A 25,738-nucleotide genomic window follows, 5' to 3' on the forward strand; every position below is an offset into this window, starting at 1 on the left:
GAGGGATGGGTAATAATGCTGGCCCAGCCAGCGAAGCCCACATCCCGTGAATGAAAGAAAGAAAACTGGAGAAAATAAATAAAATGACTTTATCTCCAACAGCTATCATTCATATGCCAACCGTAACAACTTGCATTTATATAGTGCCTTTGACATTGTAAAATTTCCCAGGGTGTTTCACAGGAGCATTGTCAAACAAAAATTGGCACCAAGTCACAAATGGAGATATTAGGACTAAAGCTTGGTGAAGGAAGTTTTATGCAGCATCTCAAAGCAGAAGAGAAAAGCAGAGGGGTTAAGGTGGGAAATTCCAGAGCTTAGGGCCTACACAGCTGAAAACACAGCCACCAATGGTAGAGCAATGAAAATTGGGGATGCACAGAGGCCAGGAATTGGAGGACTGCAGAGATCTCAAAGGATTGGAGGGCCATTGTAGGTGGAGGAGCCAATAAAGTGATAGGCGAGACAATAGAAGAATTTGAAAACATGTTACCACCACTAAGGTGTTTAACATGGGGAGGGGGGTGAATTACAGCAGGTCTAGATCTCGTGCTCAAAACAATATTTAAACACATACGTTCCACTTAGATAGTAATCTAAGTAGTAAATAGTCTATTACTGGCTGCTTGTCCCAACAAACCCCCCCCACTTCCCCCCACCCCAGCAAAACCAGCTTATATTTCACCCCTTTCCTATTTTTACTTAGTTCTGTTGAAGGGTCATGAGGACTCGAAACGTCAACTGTGCTCTTCTCCGCCGATGCTGCCAGACCTGCTGAGTTTTTCCAGGTATTTCTGTTTCTGTTTTGGATTTCCAGCATCCGCAGTTTTTTGTTTTTATCTCTGTGTTTAATTGACTGCCACTTCTCTTCAAGAAATGCCTACCTTGAAGAAGTTTTGTTCTACTCTCCGTCAGGATTTTCGAATCTCTCTTTTGCCTTGTTCACCTTCATTGCTTTTCATTTCTCTCCTGGTGTTTGACAAGGTGTTTACTAAAACCCGCTTTCACAGCCATATTTCCTTTCTCAGTGACTGTCTCCGTCTCCGGCTTACCCCACGTGGATTTCAACTGAAATTCCATCCCTCATGTTTCGAACCCACCCAGGATTACAGGTATCTCCGGGACATACAACGTTCCTCGGACTGCTGTTCCCATCGCATTCTGAGATCCACACTCAGTGCCATGCGCCGCCGTATGAACACACTCGACCTCTCTCTCCAGCAGCACCGCCGCACCCTTTTTCAAAGCTGCGCGTGCCCCCAGTTTCATTTTATTCTTCGTCTCATCCGACGCCTCAACAAGAAACTTTTTCTCTTTCTCTCAAGTGCTAAGGAATGCAAGCTCCAACAACTCATCGACACCAACACCCATCCAGGACCCTCCACCCCTGCCTGTCCCTCTGCCCCCACCCCGTCTTCCAATCCCAGACCCGGCCGTGTATTCACTATACCCCCTGACCTTCCCCTCTCCGACGCTGAACATTCAGTGCTCAGCAAAGGACTTAGTTTCATACCCTTACGCCCTCATCTCAATGAATTTCGGGCTTGGCATGATGCTGAACTCTTCTTCCGCTGCCTTCATCTCCGTGCCCACTTCTTTGGGCAGGAGTCCTCTCCCTGTTCAACAGATCCTTTTACCCACCTCCAATATTCTCCCTCCACCTGGACCCCTCCCTCTGGATTCTTACATTCTCTTGATCTTTTCATTGAGAACTGTCGGCGTGACATTAGTCGTCTCAATTTCTCTGCTCCTCTCACCCATTCTAACCTGTCTCTCTCTGAACTTACTGCACTCCGTTCTCTCAGGTCCAACCCTAACATTGTCATCAAACCTGCTGACAAGGGTGGTGCTGTTGTTGTCTGGCGCACTGACCTCTACCTCGTGGAGGCTGAGTGTCAACTCGCAGACACTTCCTCCTACCTCTCCCTGGACCATGACCCCACCACTGAACATCAAGCCATTGTTTCCAGGACTGTCACTGATCTCATCTCCTCTGGAGGTCTTCCTTCCACAGCTTCCAACCTGATAGTCGCCCAACCTTGGATGGCCCGCTTCTACCTTCTACCCAAAATCCACAAACAGGACTGTCCCGGCAGACCGATCGTGTCAGCCTGTTCCAGCCCCACGGAACTCATTTCTCGCTATCTTGATCCCTTCTCTCTCCCCTTGTCCAGTCCCTTCCCACCTACATCCGTGATTCCTGTGACACCCTACATCATATCAACAATTTCCAGTTCCCTGGCCCCAACCGCCTCCTCTTCACCATGGACGTCCAATCCCTCTACACCTCCATCCCCCACCGGGATGGTCTGAGGACTCTCTGCTTCTTCCTCGAACAGAGGCCCGAACAATCCCCATCCACCACTACTCTCCTCCGTCTGGCTGAACTTGTTCTCACACTGAACAATTTCTCCTTTAACTCCTCTCACTTCCTCCAAATAAAAGGTGTGTCGCATGGGCCCCAGCTATGCCTGTCTCTTTATGGGGTATGTGGAACATTCCTTGTTCCAGTCCTACTCCGGCCCCCTCCCACAACTCTTTCTCTGGTACATCTATGATTACTTCGGTGCTGCTTCATGCTCTCATCTGGACATGGAAAAATGTATTAATTTTGCTTCCAATTTCCACCCCTCCATCTCTGACACTTCCCTTCCCTTCCTTGACCTCTCTGTCTCAATTTCTGGTGATAGACTGTCCACCAATATCCATTACAAGCCTACCGACTCCCACAGCTACCTCGACTACAGCTCCTCACACCCCGCTTCCTGTAAGGACTCCATCCCATTCTCTCAGTTCCTTCGCCTCAGTTGCATCTGTTCTGATGATGCTACTTTCAAAAACAGTTCCTCTGACATGTCCTCCTTCCTTAACCGAGGTTTTCCACCCACGGTAGTTGACAGGGCCCTCAACCGTGTCTGGCCCATCTCCCGCGCATCCGTCCTCACGCCTTCTCCTCCCTCCCAGTAACATGATAGGGTCCCCCTTGTCCTCACTTATCACCCCACCAGCCTCTGCATTCAAAGGATCATCTTCCGCCATTTCCGCCAACTCCAGCATGATGCCACCACCAAACACATCTTCCCTTCACCCACCCCGGCGGCATTCCATAGGGATCGTTCCCTCCGTGACACCCTGGTCCACTCCTCCACCACCCCCTACTCCTTAACCCCCTCCCACAGCACCTCCCCATGCAAACGTAGAAGATGCAACACCTGCCCCTTCACTTCCTCTCTCCTCACCGTCCAAGGGCCCAAACACTCCTTTCAAGTGAAGCAGCATTTCACTTGCACTTCCCTCAACTTAGTCTACTGCATTCGTTGCTCCCAATGCGGTTTCCTCCACATTGGAGAGACCAAACGCAGACTGGGTGACCGCTTTGCAGAACACCTTCGGTCTGTCTGCAAGCATTACCCAGACCTCCCTGTTGCTTACCCAGACCTCCCTGTTGCTTGCCATTTCAACACTCCACCCTGCTCTCATGCCCACATGTCTGTCCTTGGCTTGCTGCATTGTTCCAGTGAAGCTCAACGCAAACTGAAGGAACAGCACCTCATCTTCCAACTAGGCACTTTACAGCCTTCTGGACTGAATATTAACAATTTTAGATCTTAAACTCTCTCCTCCATCCCCACCCCCTTTCCGTTTCTTCCCCCTCCTTTTTGTTTTTTCCAATAATTTATATAGATTTTTCTTTTCCCATCTATTTCCATTATTTTTAAATGTATTTCCACCCATTGTTTATCTATACCTTTTATGCCCTTATAGTATTATTTCACCGCACCCCCACTAGAGCTTTCTGTACCTTGCTTGTCCTGCTCTCTACTCTTAATTAGCACATTCCTTTAGATAATATCACCACCTTCAACACCTTTTTGTTCCTTTGTCTGTGACATCTTTTGGTTATCTCCTTCTATCACTGGCTGCTTGTCCCAACACCCCCTCCCCCACCCCCCCAACTTAAAGCAGCTTATATTTCGCCCCTTTCTTATTTTTACTTAGTTCTGTTGAAGGGTCATGAGAACTCGAAACGTCAACTGTGTTCTTCTCCACCGATGCTGCCAAACCTGCTGAGTTTTTCCAGGTATTTCTATTTCTGTTTTTGTTTTGCAGTCCCTGACTGATGTCCCCAGCCCTAGTTTAGAGGCACCAAGGCTAATTTCAGTGACAATCCATCTAAAAACATCAATTCAGGAAAGAGGAGGAACCTGCTTCTGCCATTTAACTAATCTACCATTGGTGGCTGTGCCTTCAGCTGCCTGTATCCTTTGCTCTAGGATTCTCTCCCTAAAAGGGAGAAAGGAAAGGGAAAGGTAGGACAAATAAATCCAGAGCGCCCTGGCTGACGAGAGAGATAGAGGTAAAGTTGGAAAGGAAGAAATGTGTGTATGACAGATGTCAGGTAGAAAATAAAATGGAGAATCAGGCTGAATATAGAAGGGCCAGAGAGGAAGTGTAGAAACTAATAAGTAAAGCAAGGAGACAGCATGAAAAGAGGCTGACAGCTAACATAAAGGGGAATCCCAAGGTCTTCTATAACCATGTAAATAATAAAGGTGCAGTAAAAGAAAGAGTAGGGCCGATTAAGGACAAAAAAGGGGACTTGCATGCGGAGGCTGGAGAAATAGCGGAGGTGTTGAACGAGCATTTTGCATCTGTCTTTATAAAAGAAGAGCTTGCTACCCGGGAAGGCAACTGGTACACTAGAAGAATTTACAATCAAGAAGAAGGAGGTGTTGGAAAGGCTCTCTTTACTTAAAATAGATAAAATACTTAAATAGTACCAAGGCCAGATGAGATGCATCCAAGGGTACTGAGGGAAGTGAGAGTGGAAATAGCAGAGGCACTTGTGATAATCTTCCAGTCTTCCTTAGACACAGAGGAGGTGCCAAAGGACTGGAGAACTACGAATGTTACACCCTCATTCAAAAAGGGGTGCAAGGATAAAACTGGCAACTACAGGCCTGTCGGTTTGACCTCAGTAGTAAGGAAACCTCGGGAAACTACAGTGCGGGATAAAATCAATTACCACTCAGACAAGTGCAGGAAGGAAAGCCAGCATGGATTCATCAAGGGAAAATCATGTATAACTAACTTGCTAGAGTTTTTTTTGCGGAGGTAACAGAGAAGGTTGATAAAGGAAATGCTGTTGATGTGGTGTTATGGATTTTCAAAAGGCATTTGACACAGTGCCACACAACAGACTTGTGAGCAAAATTCAAGTTCATGGAATAAAAGGGATAGTAGACACTTGGATAAGAAACTGGCTGAGTGACAGGAAACAGACAGTAGTGATAAATAGTTGTTTTTCAGATTGGAGGAAGGGTTGAAGTGGAGATCCTCAGGGGTCAGTGTTGGGGCCCTTGTCTTGCTGAAATATATTAATGACTTAGACTGTGGTGTACAGGGCATGATTTCAAAATTTGCAGATGATATGAAGATTGGAAATGTCAACTGTGATGAGGATAGTCTTGAAGATGAAGCTCAATGCAGAGAAGTGTGAGGTGATTCATTTTGATAGGCAAGACATGGTAAGACAGTATTAAATATAGGGCAAACCTCTAAAAGAGGTGCAGGAACAGAGGGATCTCGGTGCATACATACATAGGTCACTGAAGATGGCAGGGCATGTTGAGAGAGCAGTTAATAAAACATATAGGCATTATTAATAGGGGCATTGAGTACAAGAGTAAAGAGGTCATGTATAAGACACTAGTTAGGCCTCCTCTGGAGCGCTGCATCCAGTTCTGGGCGCCATACTTGAGGAAGGATATGAAGGCATTGGAGAGAGTACAGAGGAGATTCACAAGAATGATTCCCTGGATGAAGAACTGTAGATATGAGGATAGTTTGGAGAGGTTGGGTTTGCTTTCCTTGGAAAAAGAAGGCTGATAGGGGACTTGATAGAGGCATTCAAGATCTTGAAGGGTATGGACAGGGTAAATAGTGAGAAACTGTCCCCACTCAAGAGAACATCAAGAACTAGAGGGCATAGATTCAAAATAATTGGCAAAAGGAGTAAATGTGGTGTGGGGAAATATTTTTTCACCTAGAGGTGGTTGTAGTCTGGAACAAACTTCCTGAAAGGGTGGTGGAGGCAGGTTCAAATGAGGTATTCAAAAGGGAATTGGATGGCTACCTGAAAACACAATGTGCACGGTTACAGGGATGAGGCAGGGAAGTGGGACTAGATGGAATGCTCTTTCAGAGAGCCAGTGCAGACTCGATGGGCCGAATGGCCTCCGTCCGCACTGTAACGATACTGTGATACTGTTAACCTCTCCACCTCATTCTCCCCTCTAAGATGCAGCTTATAATCTACCTTTTTTGACCAAGTTCTTCTTATGTGGCTCAGTGCCAAATTTTCTTCAAGTTTGTTTGGATGTTTTATGACATTAAAGACACACTATAAATATAAGCTGCTGCTGTTCCTGGTCATTACACCTCAGTAAAACTTTGTATTGTACATTTAACCATTGTTTAAAATTATGGCAATGAATCTAAGTGCCCCAATACAAATTTAAAAGCTTTGTCACATCTATTAAACAAAACCAAAGTCTTGTTGATTTTATGCCCCCTGTACATTTTCCTTTTGGTCATCATGCAATTTGGAAGCATGATCACAAAGGTCTCTCAATTATGACTTCTATTATTCCAAACATATATTGAATTAATGTGCATGATCTAATTCCATTTAACATGTATTCTGGCAGTGGTATTTCAAATCGTAAGTACAGGTTTACAAGTTTCTCAAGTATTTCACTTTCAAAACAGTAAAACCTGGAGATTTATTCCTTCTGATTTTCTCAGGAGAATTTGGATGCAGAGGAAGCTATTTACTCAATTGTGCATTTTTGCTGCCAATTTTTTCTCTTCCTGAAGATGCTGATTCCTTGTTGGTCACTCTTCAATACAAGTGGCCATTCCTCTTAGGAGCTTCTAGAGTCTGCCAGAATACTGTGCCATGTTGGAGAAAGGAAGGCACAGCTGACCCAAAGTGGCCCTCACATTATGTGCACACATCTGCATTTTCAGCAGGACCCACGTTCACACCTTGGAGTGGACAACTCAGGAGCTGTGGCCAATTTTACACTTCCTAATCAGAAAGCATAAAAACTAACCATTGAAACCAATAGTAGCATCCAGCTAAGATAAGGAAATTACCAGAGTGTGTAAGAAAATATAGAGCGACTGAACATCTAATTAAAGTTTAGCTCATCAGAGAGATCTAACATGGATTTATAAAGTTTAGATCATGCATGATAAGTCTGATTGAATTTTAAAAAAGAGATGACAAGTCTGATTGAATTTAAAAAAAGAGGTAACTGAAGTAGTGAATAGGGTAGTATCTATCCATGTTATTTAAATGGACTTCCAGAAGGGAGTTGATAAAGCCCCTCATAAGAGACTGAGTTAAAGTTGAAAATCATGGAACTGAAGGAAAATAACTGACGTAGTTCAGAGGTTGCTTGAGTGGCAGGAGAGAGTAGAAATAATGGGCATGTACTCAAATTGACAGGACGTGGCCTGTGGTGTCCTACAGGGTTCTGTGTTGGGGACGCAACAACTCATTCTATTTATTAACTTAGATCACAGGATAGATAGCCACATATCAAAATTTGTCAATGGCACAATGGTGGGCAGCAAAGCAGCGTAGATGGAAGCATAAATTTACAAAGGGACATTAATAGATTAAGTGAATGACAAACTGTTACAAATGGATTTGAATGTGGGCAAGTCTGAGGTCATCCACTTCAGACCAAAGAAGAATAGATCAACAGTGGACATCCAAAGAGATTTGGGGATCCATGTACAGGGATCAAAGTGTCATGGGCAAGTACAGAAAATAATCAAAAAGGCTAAAAGAATGCTGGCCTTCATACCTTGAGGACTAGAGTATAAGGAGGTAGAAGTCATGCTACAGCTATACAAAACCTTGGTTAGACAACACCCAGAGTACAGCAAGTAGTTCGGGCATCACAATACAGAAGGGTTTATCGGCCTTGGGAGGAAGTACAGTATGGAGTTACTAGAATGATATCTAGGCTCCACAGATTAAATTATGAGAAGAAATTACACAAACTAGCTTGTAGTATCTGGAATTTAGAAAATTAAGGGTGATTTGATCAAAGTTTTCAAGATATTAAGGGAAACTGATAGATAGAAAGAAAGAAACTAGTTCTGCTGATTGACAAGTTTATGTCAAGGGGGCATAGCCTAAAATTAGAACCAGGCCTTTCAACAGTGAAGTTAGAAAACACATTTACGCACAAAAGGGTGGGAGAAGTTAAATTTGGAATTCTCTTCCACAAACGGTTGTTGATGCTAGGTCAATTTTAATTTTAAATTGAAGATTGATAGATTTTTGATTACCAAAGGTATTAAGGGATATAGGGAAAAGGTGAGTATATGGAGTTAGGTCACAGTCATGATCCCATTGAATGGCGGAACAGACTTGAAGGACTAAATGGCCTACTCATGTTCCTATGTTCAAGTATCAGCTAATGCAGCAAAAAATGGTGTTAGATTTTCAGTACTGTACATCATATCATACTTAAGCTAAGTAGCTGATTGGAATTTGAAACATTTACAATACTAAGCTCCATGGGCACAGATTGATGATAAATAAAACATGACAAAGGATATCAAATATAATGTACAGCTTTTTAAACTGATTTCTAAATAGTGACCCAATGTTATACCACCATCAAGTTTTGGTTCTACCACTTCCGGGGTAGTGTGATGTTCATTGTTGAGAATATTACTTTTGATGTAATTTATTCCATTATTTCTAATTTCATGCAGCACCGCTACCAGTGCTGTACTGGCCACCAAGCTCAGACCAGCCAATAGATATCTTAGGGTAATAGTGAAGAATAAGCACCTACAGTAACATCAGCCTGTTTTTCAGAGTGGCAAAATGCATATGTGTTACACGAGAAATGTGTGAATTTTAAATTTGTGGCTATATATTTGAATGGCTGTATAACATGGGAACACTGTACTGTAACTTAAGACAGAAAAGAGAAGATAGAATTTACCACTGCACACATATGGATGTTCTTTCATATGTCCAAGAGCCAGAACTCAGAAGCACCAGACTCAGATTAGTTATGTAGGCTTTTCATTTAAATCCTCATAGTCAGCCTGTAATGGTGAGTTATATAGTTTACTTTTCACACTTATATTGATTAGATTTTTACATTTAAAAATAAGATCAAAGATGGAATTGTGGCCAAAAATAATTCACTAAAAATGTAGAATATGTAATTTTCTCTCAGTATTGAAAATATTCCAACCCATTGAGTAAATTGTATCCTATTAATTTCATCAACTTATAATACTGTATTCAGAATAAACACATGCTTTATGTTCAATGATGTGTGGAGTAATAATAACCTGCAACATAAATCCAGTACTTCAAAAATTGTAAGCAGTTCTGCTTTCAGGAACATGTCACTATTATTTAGTTTAATGTGGAGCCATGCTCAATGAGAATTCAATTACAGGCATTAGAATGACCCTCAACTATTTTTCTTACTTTTCTCTTAATTACAATAGAATGGAGTTCCATTTTCTACAAATTAATTTTCTTCTTAGTAGCATAATAGCATGCAATTGCTGTAAAATATGTAATGCACATAAATATCTCAACATCTGTAATATTTTGTAACTCAGTTACAGTATATACAGTTACAAAATCTTTAAATTAACTAATTCATAAATGTCAGCATTAAAATTACCTCTTCTGGACAGGTGATGATTTTGATCTCTTCCACACCAATAATAGATACCTTATGAATAGTTAAACAAGGATGGTACATCATTCCTGTGTAAAATCCAGCAATGTTCCATGCTAGATTTGTTATTTGAAAAGAGCAGCAAGATCAGGCTAGCATTTTAGATGGATAACATTACCTGTAAAAGAGGTGGCATCTTGATATTTCCATTGAGGTTTTTCAGCTTCCTCAAATGAATAATTTTATCAACCCTGACTTAAATTTAGTTAAAATAACTGATTCCTGTGGTACAGAGAAGTCCAGATCCAAAGGAATAATTCATTTTGATAGCCATTTCCATTAACTTGCTCTGCCCAAACTGCCATTCCTGCTGAGAATTGACTGAAACAGATTTACTCTTGCTAACACAATCATCTTGCCTTTATAAACCACATAAAAGTTCTTTGCGAATTGTTTTCCTATTTATGTTTTATTTACTCCGTTAAACTTTTTATGACCTGATTGAAAGGCTCAACAAAAAATCTATTTTCTCAAGGTTTATTACAACTTCATTCTTCTCAGGTTACAATTAAGAGTTTGTAAATAATGACACAGCTTCCATATTTCTATTTTTGATGTTACAATGTCCATGTGACTTTGTTTCTGTTCTACATAAAGGCTGAAGTATCTCTGGCAGTTCTCTGGTAGAGGAAATTGATGGATAACAGAATAAAATGTTAATTGATGTATAAATATATAAAGAAATTCTTCATGGGAATGCACAGCATGGAAGATACTTTCAAAAAGTATCTAATCCTAATGTAACAACAGGGTCACTGACTTATACTGGCTAAATAAGTGAAATTTCATTTTTCAGGTATGGCATTCTGAAGAAAGAAGAAACTTACATCAAACCCAGTACACAATTGTTGGGCATCTCACACTACTTTACAGCTAATGAAATACTTTTGAAAGAGTCACTGTTGTAATCTGGGAATACAGTTGTGCATAGCAAAGTCACAAATAGCAATGAAATAAATGACCAGATAATCTGCCTTAACAATGTTGATTGAGGGATAAATGTTGGCCAAACCACAAGGAAAATCTCCCTGCTTTGTTTTGAATGCCGAAGCATCTTTAACACCCACTTGGAATTTTTACCTGGGATCAAATTCCATGGATGTGTCCATTAGTCTGTGAAAAGTAGAAATGGGTGGCTTTTATTTTATATACCAGTCTTGTGCTGCTGCACACTGGTAAGCAAGATCAAGTAATCTTCAGGTGAAGTGTTTGAGGGTAGCAAATGATTCATAGTTGAATAGCATAACTTAGGGCAATTTGGTAAACGGAGAACAACAGTAAACCAGACTGTTTACTGTTTTTCTGCAGTTCAGTCAGGGAAGCTGGTATGCCCCCACTGTGAAGTGATACATCATCACCACTGGTCTACATCCACACAAATTGGTTTCCATCAACTCAAACTTCCACAAAGAAATTCAACCACATTAAGGAAACAAGATCTTTTTCTCTAGCCCAGCTTCCAAAAATGGACGTGCAACTGTTTTCAGACAACACCCGTACTATCTCTCTTAGTTTCCCTTAAGTATGCCTTTGCACTTGCATTAACACTCCAAAATTAGGAAACTGACTGCATTGGAATTAAACATTGGTGGTGAGCTTTGATCTCACCCAGACAGCAATTTATAGTACCCTGAACTTTATAGTACCCTGGGCTTAGCACATTATTTGTCTCTTCTTTTGGGAAGCAAGAGAAATTACTTCAAAAAGCTTCAAAAACAACATTCAAAACAGTGTAAATGTCTTCATTTCTATGCTGGAATAAATTCAGGTGAACATGAACTCTGTCGGAAGAACATTATATTTAGCCCATCAAACCTAGTCCATGATCTGTTGATTCTCCACTAAGAACATTAAGTTCCTTTCTTTACTTTGAGAGGAACAGAAAATCAAGCAGCGTTATTAATAGCTGTGTAAGTATCCAATTTCATTCTCAACACTTTTGTTCAGCTGTGCCAAAAGACTTTTAACGAAGAAAGGGATAAACTATATAAAAATAAACATGGTATAACATGAGTACCAGCTTAGAAAATCTTCACAGAATTGTTAAAGTGGAGAATGAGGCCATTCGGCCTATCGTGTCTCACAGAATGAGCAATTCACTTAGTGCCATTCTCCCTTCAACCTTGCACATTCTTCCTTTTCAGAGAACAGTCTAATTCCCTTTAGAATACTTTGCTTGAACCTGCCTCCATCACACGCTCAGGCACTGCTTTCCAGACTTTAACCACTCGCATGTTTTTTTTCTCATAATCGCTTTTGCTTCTTTTGCCTGGGTTATTTAAGGGCAGCCAACACAGGTTTATAAAACTCAAGAGTTCACTAAGCAAATAAGTGTATTGATAAAGAAAATTCAGGAGGTGTTACATGCATTTTCCAAAAAACATTTGATAAGGTGCTACATTAGCAGCTTGTTAAGAAAAAATAAGGGCATGGAATTGGAATCAGCATTGATAAGAAAAAGGTAAAGGGCAGCATACAGTAATAGTTTGGAGTGAAGAAAAATAATGGAGTTCCCCAGTGAGGTATGATAACCATTGCTCCTCACACTATATGTATCCCATGTGCAGTTTTGATGAAGTAAACGGGGAAAACTATTTCTATTGGTCGGAGAGTTGGTAATTAGAGCACATACATTAATGATCATGAAAACAAGATCTTAGATCTTTTTATAACATAAAAACCGAAAGTTGCGAGCCTACCAGAATGCCCTACCAGAAACAGTGCTGGAAGCAGAATCTTTTATGGCATTTAACATAGAGGCAAATTTTGAAAGACTGTGGGGAAAGAGCAATGGACTAAGAGCTCCAGCATAGACATGGTGGTCAACTGCACTCCTGTCCGTAAAATTCTATGGTCCAGATTTTGTATAGCAACAACAATGCAACTGTTGGCACTCTCAATCATGACACCTCTGAAGCAGACAGCAAACTTCAAGAATCCGCATGTGTGCAATTAAATGTGCAAATTCAGACGTTTCTGTTAGGTGATTCAATGCTTCCCAATAGAGTACACAGTTGAAGCCCCCTCCCCCAAACGCCCCCAAACTGCAACCTCTATACAGTAAAAGCATCTTTGGAAGAGAAAATTTGAAAAGAAAAAGTTACACATAGATGACAGATGCTTTCTGTTCTCTTTGTTTAAGAGCATGCATGCTGAAATAGTACCAAGGAAATGTCATACATAAAGTTAGATACCAATATTGATTTATTTGTAGACTTTAATGATGTTCACGTTTAAGAGGGTATGGTTTGGCGAACTTGCAAGTTTTCACTCCACTAACACAAGAAACAGCGCTTCCCCAAGGTTGGACTACATTAAGCGTCACTGATAAGCTATCGAGGTACTTATAATTCCTTGAATTTACAGGTTTTATACAGTGATACTATTATACATAAATCTCATCTATCTCTCTCTCTCCCACCTAATACAAGTTTGGAAGGTTCGCAACTTGTATGCATTTCTAAACTGGCATCATTATGGAAGAGATATTAAAGCTAGTCATTTAAATTAGAGACTAATGCAGGAATCCAACCAACAATATGCATGTCAAGACAATAAGATGGTCAGATTCAAAACTAGCTTTTGAACAGATACAAAGTGAACAAAATCTAGAATCAGCCTCAAGTCATTATTATATGCCATTAAGAGTGCCATGTTCCATCAAATTCAGAGGGTAAACAAACAGGTTAATCAATGAGGTACATATACAGGTCGAGCATCCTTTCAGCGTAAATCTGAAAATCGAAGACATACAAAAACCACACTTCTTTTTTTATAGCCTCATCGACCTTTAGTGCAGGAAGTCTAGTTGCTTGCCTGCACTGTTTACATTGCGACTTTTGTGGTGAACATGTCAAAAAGAAACTGATTACATGTACTCGGTATTTATTATTCGGTGATGCATCTTATTTTTCTAGCCATTTTATTTACTTTAGACACTAGCTAGCCCAGGCTTAAGACTATTGTAATGCAAATTTAAATGCGGAATCTGAAAACCAAAATTATCTGAAATCCAAAATGTAATCAGCCCTGAGGGTTAATGGATACTCGACCTGTATTTTTGTCAGTTAGCTATAATTTTTTTTACATAATTTTTGTATTTTGCACTGGACAGGGAACACAAACATTTATCCACTTTTAGGACTCAATATCAGCATCTGGATCAAAGTTAATTTTACTCTTCCCCAACAAATCTACTTCAATTCTTGCCTCAGAAGAGCAACTATTTCAACACCAATGTGATGCTTTCTATTTTTGATACCACCGAACCTTGTAGCACAACAGAGATTGAAACTCAATTCCGAATTTCAGGTAATTTTGTTATCCACCATACTTGAATCGAGTTGAAACAGCTTAAACGCATATAGAATCCTTGCAGTCTGGAAAGAGAAATTTGTCATCGGCCAAGGTTACATTTGAGCCCAGGTTCCATTTGGATACAGACCACAAAAGGTGAAATGACAGTATACCAACCCACTGTCTCACCAAGTCCTCGAATAGACACTTGCAAAATAGAAAACTGAAAATCTACTTTGAAGCTGAGATTCAAAAGGGACCACAAATTTAACTCTCACCAGTCAAGATTACTATTACAGTAGAAAATTAATTTTCTTCAGCTGTGCATTACTAAATCATTCACTTGGGCAAATCCCAAGTAAATTACACGTTACTTAATCCACGAGCAGATTGTGACAATTGTTGTTTTATTGATGAAGGTTCAAGATCAAGGTCCCAATGGAATGACAAATGATAGCTGTACATTACTTTCATTAATATAAATAATTTTCATATTATAGTTATATTGAAAGGGTACATAAACTGCCACAAGAAATTACTGAAATTAAGTAGGTTGTATTTAGTTATAGCATATACACAAGCCATGTTTTTTTCCTCTCTGTCCTATCAATCATGTTTCAACATATGGAAGAAAATTCAAGAGTTAGCCTAGCAACAGATTAAATTAATTGCAGTAGAAAGGCTGGAAGTTGCTCATGATCAAAGGCAAGTCCAGGCATGATGGAAACTTACTGAAAGGGAATCACCATATGAGGTCATATGGCAAGAAGTCAACAGGGGAGAACAAAGAACATTTGCAAAACTCATTAGCGTGTAAATAGGCTGCGATGTTTTGTTTTTATTAAGTAGTACAATACCCAAAGAGGTGCATGGTGTAATACCTGAAGATTATCCAAATCTGAAAAGTTTATATATTTATGGAAAACTGGGCTTCCTCCTAGCCACTCTACATGGCATGGAGGATCATTTATATTTTGCAATAAATTAATTCATTAATGTTAAACTGAGCAGCCAATCTTGTAAACCAAGAAACCAGAAAATCAGCTACAAACTCTGCACCTTGAACCATCTGAAATGTTGGCTTTCTTTGAGATTAATAAAACCTTTCAAGGATCCGCATGGCAGCTCCCTCTAACTTATCAAGTTGCTGAGGAAGTGGGACAACCTAAAATGGTAGAACCAAAAATGTAAAAAAATGAATTATATTTGTTTTTTTAAAGCTGTAATGTTAAATATTAAGATGGGATTGAGAAAAGCATGCCTTGAACAGAAAGTACTTCCCATAAACCTTCCTTCTTTTCTAGCGTGGTCTTATAAAATTAATTACACTTCAGGACAATACTTCCCCAACTCTTGTGTATATTTCTACTTCTTTATGTAGTTGTATGTATAGTAACACAATGGAATGTGCTCAAAAGGAAATGGTTAAAGTGAAGTAAGAGAAAATAGCTAGGGGGGTGGGGAGTATAATTCACTTAGATTTTTTTGATAAAACTGTAAATACGTTATGAAGAAATCTATGTCAAGTCACAAAAGGAAACACTCTCCAAGATCTGTTATTCAGCATTTACTCCAGCTAAGTCCCTTTATTGTACCATTTTGATTAAAGTATCTGTCACCCAAGCAACTAGTGATAAAATGATTTTCCCCAACCCCCCACCATCCCAATAACTATTCAAGCATAGCTATTTAATTCATGTACCCTGTCAGTAAATCACTTACCAGATCCCTGTGTAACACCCAGTTAGCATGCAGGTAGTGAATGCCATCTAGAATCTGATATAATAGGGACTTCACCATCCCTCGAGGTAATTGAACTGGTTTCTTGTTTGCTTTAGAAGCTCTGTGAAATTTGATTATGTGCTGAAAAAAGAAAAATAAAACATTTATTGGGGAAATTTTAAAAAGTGGAAAGTTAGAGATTTGGACCATATTGCTAGTGAAGTGCATTCCAGAAAATATTTTCTTGGCTGTGTACTAGCACATTTAAAAATCACTTACCTTTTCCAGTCTCATCTCCAACTTCAAAATATGGATGTATTTTCCCTCAAAATATGCATACATAAAAAAGGATTCCCCATCTGTATTCTGCCCCAATGAAACCCCACCCAAAAATGCTTCTTGCATACAATGTGCAAACAGCTGAAGGAATATACTGAGCTCATTGGTCGAAGCTCAGCCAAGATTTAACTGACAAAGTTAACATTCAACCAATTTAAGAATGCTATAGTATAATCAAAAGACTTGAGCTTCTGAATTCCTGGTGCAGTGAGTCAATGCATAAGGCTTCCTGAAGAGCCTAATGAGGCATTCCTCCTGAACAAAAGCACTCAAAGAAATTGCAACGCTTGGGTTTTGAATTGTATTTTGTGTAAAAGAGACAAATTAAATAAGACTGAAAATATTAAATATGATGACAGATATTTAGAAAGTTACATAATTCACACAATATATAAATAGCTTCATTGACAAATAAGGGCAATTTGAATAGGCGTTTGTTGCTCCCAATGAACTTCATCGTTACAGATAACTGAACTCTTGTCAACTCTCAGGTGACTACTGTATAAAATGCCACACAAAAAATGTTGGTTAATAAGTGGTTATTTTGAAACAATGAAAGGAATAGATAAGTTGCATACAGACAACAAACTCAAGACAAGAGAGGAAAAATGAGAGGGCTAGATTATAAACTTGAAATTACTTGATGAATATTTAAGGAATAACTTGACTCTGACAACAGTGTAAAAGTAGGCTACCACGTAATATTACAGTTAAAGCTCTTTCTAAAGTGGGCAGAATTAAGTTGATTCAGCAAAGAGCAGAGGCATGGATTTTAACATGAAATTTGAATTACATACACACATACCTCTATTGCATCTACACATCTCTACTGCTCATTCAATCTGTACAGTACATCCGAAGAAAGAATTTGGAAGACTGAGTGGGAAGAGTCAGATAGCCTTTCTTCAATTCTACAATCTCAATCTTAGCTCAGCTGAAAGGGGCTGTCTATTCCACGCACAATTTAGTTGGCATAAAAAATGCAATTTGTTTTATAAAGCATAGTTTTCAGTATTGAAATGCTTTCAAAGAAAATCAAGTGAGACTATAAAAAAAAGTTGACCTTAATGAAAAAGATAGACCACTACCAGCATTTTTACTTCGGCTGATCTCAGGCCAGTTATTAACATTCCTCTTTGAAATATGCGACACTTTACCTAATGAATGTCTATTATAATGTAATTGATTAATACACAGAATGTTCATCTTGTGGAAAGTGTTGTACATTTTGTTTAAGTGCGACTATTGAACAATTACTGATTATGTGGTGTTGAGAATCATCTTTCCAACATTTGGAAATCTGTTGAAATGAAGATAAACTTTGTATGCTAACTGGCTAGTATGTTTTATACAAAGTTTCACTCAACTCAATGTTAAGAGGAGCAGGATAACATTTTTTGAGAACGCATTCCCCTGCAAAACAGCGAAAGTGACTACATTAACAATTTGCAGTCATCTCACTGGTTCAATTTTACTGAGCAGGCAAAATTGAGGAACAGAAAATTGCATTTGGCTCCTGCCAACAAACTATGCAAGCCTGATGAAAAAAATAACTTCCATTTCTTTATTTTATTAGGTACTGACAGTGCCAGAGTCCGCATGAAATTGTGTGTGGAAGCAACTTGTTCAAAATTTAGATACTCACTTTTCAGCTATTCAATCATTGAATATGTCAGATTATGATTACTCAATTTGTTACAATTACTGTACCAAATAGACATATGGCATAATTTTTGGAAATAGATGTTAAAACACAAACATTTCAGGTTAAATTAATTGGTGGCATAAGTAGTGAAATCAGGCAATGTTGCACAAAGTACTTAGTAGTCCAGAAAGGTAGACCTTACCCAGAGGTCATGTTCAGCATAGTCAAACAATAGCCACACTTTCCTGTCCGCATGTGACAGAAATACTTTCTGTAGAGCAATGACGTTTGGGTGTTTCAACTCCCGCAGCAACTGTGAAATAAAATATACTGCATTAGAGTTGCTACAACTGAAAATGTACATTCCCATTGTATCAGAGTTAATAGGTCTTGTAACTTAAGTTCATCCTCATAACCCAGAGGCTCATGAATTTTTGATTTGAGACACTACATGTAGTGACCAGCATATTTCTCTTGCACCCATCAAAATTATTATGGCAGAGCTCCGAGTCCTTTAAACTTAATTTTTTTTAAGGAAATTGAAGATAGGATGCTTTTAAATGGCCAGTGACCAAAATTATACAGGCTGTTTACAAGAGAATCAAAGAAAATATAGCCCATTTGCACCTTTAGTTCACCTGGAATTCTCCAAGGCAATTCACTGGCCTTCTCCCCATAGTTTTTGTATTCTTCTTTCTTAACTTTAATAGTCTCTATTGATTTTGTTGAGTCAAAACAACAGCAATGTTCCCAATTCAATATTAGTTTCCTTGGATGTCTGGTATGTGGACCTCATCCTCATTGGACTGGATAGCCCCGTCCTGTGCCATAATTGACTGAATTTATTTATTCTGTCATGGGTTGTGGGCATCACTAGCAAGGCCAGCATTTGTTGCCCATCCCTAACTGACCTTGAACCGAGGGGCTTGCTAGGCCATTTCAGAGAGCAGTTGTGGGTCTGGAGTCACATGTTGGCCAGACCAGGTAAGGACAGCAGATTTCCTTCCCCAAAGGACATTAATGAACCAGGTGGGTTTTTATGACAATTGACAACGAGTTCATGGTCACTATTACTGAGACTAGCTTTTAATTCCAGATTTTATTAATTGAATTCAAACTCCACCAGCTACCGTGGCAGAGCTTTAGTTTGGACGTCTGGATTACTAATCCAGTGACATTATCACTACGCCACATGTCTTCCCTTGACTCCATGGTGGAAGGTAATTATTCAGTATATCTGCCATTTCCTTATTTTCATTAGCAACATCACTTATCAGTTTTCAAGGGGCCCATGTTTCTCCTAACTGCCCTCTTTTTCCTAATATAATTGTAAAAAAAACTTGTATTCATTTTGATATCTTTTGCAAGAAATTTAAAAGGACATTGCCACATTCGTGGGGTGGGCAGATAGGTGGCAGATGAAATTCAATGTGGAGAAGTGTAAGGTGATATACTTTGGTACAAAGAACGTGGAGAGACAGTATAAAATAAAGGATACTATTCTAAAGAGTGTTCAGGAGTAGAGACCTGGGTGTATATGTACATAAGTTAATGAAGGTGGCAGGACAGGTAGAAAGAGCTGTTTCTAAAGCATACAGTGTTCTAGGCTTCATTAATAGGGGCATAGAGTACAAGGGCAGGGAGGTTATGTTGAACTTACATAAGACACTGGTTAGACCTCAGCAGGAGTATTGTGTACAGTTCTGAGCGCCACACTAAGGATGTGAACGCATTGGAGTGAGCGAAGAAGAGATTTACAAAAATTGGTTCAGGGTTGAGACACTTCAGTTATGAGGAAAGATGGGAGAAGTTGGGGCTGTTTTCCTTGGAGAGGAGAAGGTGGAGAGGAAACTTGATAGAAGTTTTCTAGATCATGGGGGGTCTGGGCAGAATAGATAGGGAGAAACTATTACCGCTCATAAACGGATTGAGAACCAGAAGGGACAGTTTTAAAGTGTTTTGCAAAAGAAGCGAATGCGAGGTGAGAAAAAACTTTTTCACACAGCAAGTAGTTAGGGTTTGGATTGCACTGCCTGGCAGTGTGGTGGAGGCAGGTTCAACTGAGGCATTCAAGAGGGCATTAGATGATTATCTGAATAGAAACAACGTGCAGGGTTATGAGGAAAAGGCAGGAGATTGGCATTAAGTTAAAATGCTCAGAGAGTCGATGCAGACACGATGGGCTGAATGGCCTCCCTCTACATCGTAACAATTCTGTGATTATTGGACATCTACCTGCAGAAAACTATCCTGAACATACTCAAGAAATTCACTGCCTTTCTGAAATGCGCTAGTGAGCTATACGAAAGTAAAAAAGCACTGTTAACACCACTCTCCTTTGCTTGTCTAATCTCCTCATTTATATAATCTCTCCCTTCACAGCAGCTACCCAGGGAATCTATACACAAAACCCATTATACCTTTAAAACCTTTTTTATTTCTTAGAACTAATATAAATCTTTCACTGCTTGCTTATATCTCATTGTTTCCACTCATTTTTCATCCTTAATCACCAAGTCTACTCCTCCCAACTACCATTATTCCTAACTCTCCTGTAGACCTTATAACTTAGTTTATTTCGTTCCCAGTCATGACTATCTTGCAGTCATGTCTTAATAATGGCTAACATGTCACACCCTCAAAGTTGAACCTGTGTCTGGAGTTCATTCAATTTGGTACTTATACTCCATAGTTTATAAAAAGAAAGCTTATCTGGGCCACATCCTAACCTATCTTTCTGCTCATGTTTTACTCACACACTTATTTCTCTCACCTGCTTTAATACTTCACATCATTAAGTTTTCCCTTTACCTTTAATGCTAAAGCATAATTTCTGACAGTTAATCGAGTTTCTTCCTATCCTATTATTTATACAACCTTTTCCACCCTAGTCCCTCCTCCATTTACTATTTTAAATCCTTGTGGCCAATGTTCCCCCCATCTTATTTTGTTGTGCGTGGCCTGTTCATGTCAATATCCAGAACCTTTCAAATCTTTTTGCGCAGCATGTGCATCTTAAAGGCCATGACTTGTGAACTGCCTGCAGAGTAGTTTCCAGATTGCTTCACTCCCTACAGAGCTTCAAGGGAACATTGCTTGTGACCAACCTATTTATCCTCTCCACTGGTAGCCTGAGCTTGATCTGCTTCAGGTGGAGCCTGTTCCAACGGTACAGTCTATTCCACTTCTGGTACCAGTGTCCCATGAAATGGAACCCCTTTTTCCCCATACAACTCCTTCAGCCAGATGTTGACCTCCCTAACCTGCTGATTCTTATGCCAATTTGCACGTAGTTTTGGTAATAATCCAGAGATTATAAATCTTCAAGGCCTGTTCTTTAGTTTAGCTCCCAGTTCCTGGTACTTTCCAAACAGGACCTCCTGTCTACTTTTGCCTATTTTATCAGTTCCAACAACGATTGCAACAAAAACAGAAAACGCTGGAAATACTCAGCAGGTCTGACAGCATCTATGGAGAGAGAAACAAAGTTAACATTTCAGTTCTGTGACCTTTCATCAGAACTGGGAAAAATTAGAAATGTGACAGGTTTTGAGCAAGTGAAAAGGGTAAGTGGGAAGAAAAACAAAAGGGAAGGTCTGTTTTAGGGTGAGGGCAGGAGAGATTAGGTGACATAAGGTTTCATGGTGCAAGGCTAAAAGGGGTGGTAATGGAACAAGAAACAAAACATGTGTCTGGAGATGTAAATGGCAGGATTGCTGCCATATCTGAACATAAATTAAAGGAAGTAAGAAAGAAACAAGAGAAAAACCAAACTGGCAAAGAAACACAAAACAAGATGAGGGGCAGAGGTTATGATCTAAAATTGTTGAACTCAATGTTGAGTCCAGAAGACTGTGAAGTGCCCAATCAAAAAATATGGTGCTGTTCCTTGAACATCAGAACTTTGGTAAAAGGAGCAGGAATAGGCCAGTCAGTCCTTCAAGCCTGCTCCACCAGTCAATAAGATCATGGCTGATCTGATGTGGTCTTAACTCCACTGTCCTTCCTGTCCCCCAAAACCTTTGACTTTTTTGTCAATCAAATCAGCCTTGAATATATTCAATGACCCAGCCTCCACTGTTCACTGGGGAAGAGAATTCCAAACACTAAACGCCAAGTCCCAACCATTTCTCCTGTGCTCACTCACCTATATTTGTTCCCAGTCCAGCAAAGCTTCGAATTCAAAACCTTCATTCTGGATTCAAAGCCCTCTAAAACCTCACTCCTTTCCATTCTGTAAGCTCCTCCAATCCGACAACGTTCCGAGATCTCTGCAGTCCAATTTTAGCCTTTTGTGTTTTACCTTCAGTTGCTTAGGCCCCAAGTTCCAGCATTTAACTTCTTCAGCTCTCTATCCTCTTTTAAGACGTTCCTCAAAACTACCTCTTTCTGACTAAAATTTTGGTTACCTATCCTAATATCTCATTATGTTGATTCCTTGGACATTAAACATAAAGAAATAGAATATGAGTGCCTTATAGAGAAGTGAAAATACACTTAGACATACCAAGTGTACAATAATATCATTTGAAGCAAGATGAATTAAATAAATGTTTGGAAATTACTGCTTATGGCACCATCAGACAGATACTTATTGACATTTTTTTGAAATCATCGAAAATAATGAAGATAATAGTTGAAATAATCTCTCTCAAGCCCATTAATAATTCATCTGCTAATATCACCATCAGCAATGCTTAGGCTGTCATAATTCTTTTCTTTCCAAGATGTGTACATCCTTGCAAATTTGCACCCTCAAGACATTTGAGAACCTCAAATTGTTGATATATAAAAAAAACTTTTGTTTCTGGTCTTTTAGGACTTCCTGTCATGCTTTGAATGAAATGAGGTAATTTCGTCCACTAGAGTGCTTTAGTCATGGTGATATCAATTGAAATAAATCCAAACTTTTTGCAAATACATCAGATCATATCAGATTGTCTGCTTAACATCGGCAATGACAGTGACCCTGTGTGAGTGCTTTCTATATGGAGAAAATGTACAGTAAAAGCTCTAAAATATAAAATGTAGGGCAGAGATTATAGTATCAGGCACTGGAGTGGGCCAAGTAACCGCTGTGCACTTTACCTTCAGCTCTTCCTCTTTTTTACTGGAGGAAAGCAGAAAATTTCTGGTTTCAAGAAGTTTCAGAGACCCATTTTGGCTTCTGATATGGCAATAAACAACTCACAGAAGTCAACTACAGAAATTTCTTGGGATGATTTTTAAGAGCCTGCTGGTTCGACATCTTAAAAAAAGAAGCCAGAGCTTTTCCATGAAAGGTAAAGCTCTTGAACCATGTCCTTAGGGAAACATGAAATCCATAATCAGATTAAGCAGTGGATCAAGAGATCTTCTACAAATATCAAATGCATATTCCTGATGCAATGTTGTGATCAGCATGAACTTCTGTGGTAATTCTTTGACACTTAAAACAAAGCTTGCCTGATGAATTTGAGGCATCATGAAGGAAGTGAGGGAAGAGCTGAAGGAAACCTTTTCTAAATTAGGTTTAAAATGAAGCAGCTGTGATTATTCCAGTAAAGTGGCGATTTCATAAATAATTTTTAAGTTATTCATCCATCTACCCAGGTCAGGTAACAATGACAACTACATCTAAGTGAGCACCAGCTAGTACAAGACAGACAATAACAACTCTTAACTTTCAATTCTCCTTACTACATCTTGATTTGGCTAAATTTAGCAGCTGAGTAAACAGTCAAAATTCTGTGATAAGATGTATTATTGTGGGATCGGCGCAACCAAAACAGGGCCAATGTTTGACAATTTTGAACATTCTTGAATCTCTAATTTTCTGAAGACAAGACACAGAAAAGAGAACTGGTGCAACAAAACACAAAAATACAAACTGAATTTCTATAAAACAATGATATAAAGAAATAAACATAGCTCAAAATTGAGATTCTTCACTTCAAGCATCATTGACATTCAGAAAATTTATACTAACTTGAAAATGCTCCTTTATGCAAAGGACACTTGTTTAACCAATGCAGAAAATGCTTCTGCTTCGCAGGAAGGTTTTTTTTAAATTAATAAATTATCCATTTACATCTCATTTACAACACACAGAATAAGGTGGGTGTCATTGCATAATGCATTCTTGGGTACACAATCCTAAGCAAGGAGTAACATGCAGTTGCAGCACCCAACCCTGTCAACACTGCAAAGTCCTCCTTACTAACAACTGGGCGTTTGCACCAAAATTAGGAAAGTTGTACCAGAAGGGAGTCAGGCAATAGCCTGACATTATAGGGTATGATTCCATAAGTATGACTATGTCCCTGACACCACCATCCCCATCCAAGTATGTCCTGTCCCATCAGCATGGCAGGCCCTACAGAGGCGGCAACACAGTGCTATAAAGTCAGGAGTGAGTCAGAGTCCTCAACATTGGCTTCAGGCTCTAAGAAGTCTCATGTCATCAGGTCAAACATGGGCAAGGAAACCCTCCTGCTGATAGCCACCTACCAGCCACCCCCCCCACCACCCCCCTCCCTCAGCTGGTGAATGAGTACTCCTCCATGTTAAACACACTCAGTGCTTCTTCTGAGGGTGGCAAAGGCACAGAATGTACCCTGGGTGTGGGACTTCAATGTCCATCATCAAAAGTGGCTCGGTAGCACCACGACTGACTGAGCTGGCCAAGTCCTAAAGTACATAGCTGCAAGGCTGAATCTGCAGCAGGTGGTGAAGGAACCAATGTGGGAAAAACCTACTTGACCTCGTTCTCACCAATATACCTATCACAACTGCATTTGTCCATGACGATATCAGTAGGAGCGACCACCACATAGTTCTTGTAGAGATGACGTCCCACCTTCATGTTGAGAATACTCCCTATCTTGTTGTGTGGCATTACCACAATGTTAAATGAAATAAGATTTCAAACAGATTTAGCAACTCAAAACTGAGGATCCATGAGGCACTGTGGGCCATCAGCCGCAGCAGCCGAATTGTATACAACCACAATCTGTAACCTCACGGCTAGGCATATCCCCCACTCTACCATCAAGCCGGGGGATCAACCCTGGTTTAATGAACACTGCACAAGGGCATGCCAGAAGCAGCACCAGGGATACCTAAAATGAGGCGTCAACCTGGTGAAGCCAAAACACAGGACTACTTGCATGCCAAACAGCATAAGCAGCATGCAATAGACAGAGCTAAGCGATCCCACAACCAATAGATAAGATCTAAGCTCTACAGTCTTGCCACATCCAGTCGTGAACGGTGGTTGACAATTAAACAACTAATTATCCCTATCCTCAATGATGGGGGAGCCCAGCACATCAGTGCAAATAACAAAGCTGGAGCATTTGCAACCACCTTCAGCCAGAAGTACCAAGTGGATGATCCATCTTGGCCTCCTCCTGAGGTCCCCAGCATCACATGTGCCAGGCTTCAGAGACTCCAACTCACTCCACGTGATATCAAGAAACAGCTAAGGCACTGGACACTAAGGCGGCTATGGGCCCTGACAACATTCTGGCAATAGTACTGAAGACGTGTGCTGCAGAACTAGCCACGCCCGAGCCAAGCTGTTCCAGTACAGCTACAACACTGGCATCTACCCAGCAATTGTGGAAAATTTCCGATATATGTCCTGAACACTAAAAGCAGGGCAAATCCAACCAGGCCAATTACCACCCCATAAACCTACACTTGATCATCAGCAGTGATGGAAGGTGGTGTCGACAGTACTATCAAGTGGCATTTACTTAGCAATAGCCTGCTCACTGACGCTCAGTTCAGGTTCAGCCAGGGCCACTCTGTTCCTGACCTCATTACAGCCTTGATCCAAACATAGACTAAAAGAGCTGAACTTCCGATGTAAGGTGAAAGTGACTGCCCTTGACATCAAGGCAGCATTTGACAGAGTGTGGCATCAAGGAGCCCTAGCAAAACTGGAGTCAATGGG

General features: G+C 40.0%; 1 protein-coding gene across 4 annotated transcripts in view; it reads right to left on the reverse strand.

Annotated features, from left to right (window-relative positions):
* The window catches only part of cdk8 (cyclin dependent kinase 8), a 192,624-nt gene that overhangs the window by 53,919 nt on the left and 112,967 nt on the right, over positions 1-25,738 (reverse strand). For 3 of the 4 annotated variants that reach the window (XM_078545404.1, XM_078545403.1, XM_078545406.1), the window contains exons 3-4: positions 18,002-18,112; positions 15,816-15,956 (exon numbers count right to left, since the gene is read on the reverse strand). The exons of the other annotated variant lie outside the window; for it this stretch is intronic. In XM_078545404.1, the coding sequence (XP_078401530.1) occupies positions 15,816-15,956; positions 18,002-18,112 (252 nt within the window). The remainder of the gene's footprint in view (positions 1-15,815; positions 15,957-18,001; positions 18,113-25,738) is intronic. 4 annotated transcript variants of the gene reach the window in all.

This window comes from Cetorhinus maximus, chromosome 7 (genome assembly GCF_964194155.1).
Source record: "Cetorhinus maximus chromosome 7, sCetMax3.hap1.1, whole genome shotgun sequence".
Classification (NCBI taxonomy): Eukaryota; Metazoa; Chordata; class Chondrichthyes; order Lamniformes; family Cetorhinidae; genus Cetorhinus; species Cetorhinus maximus.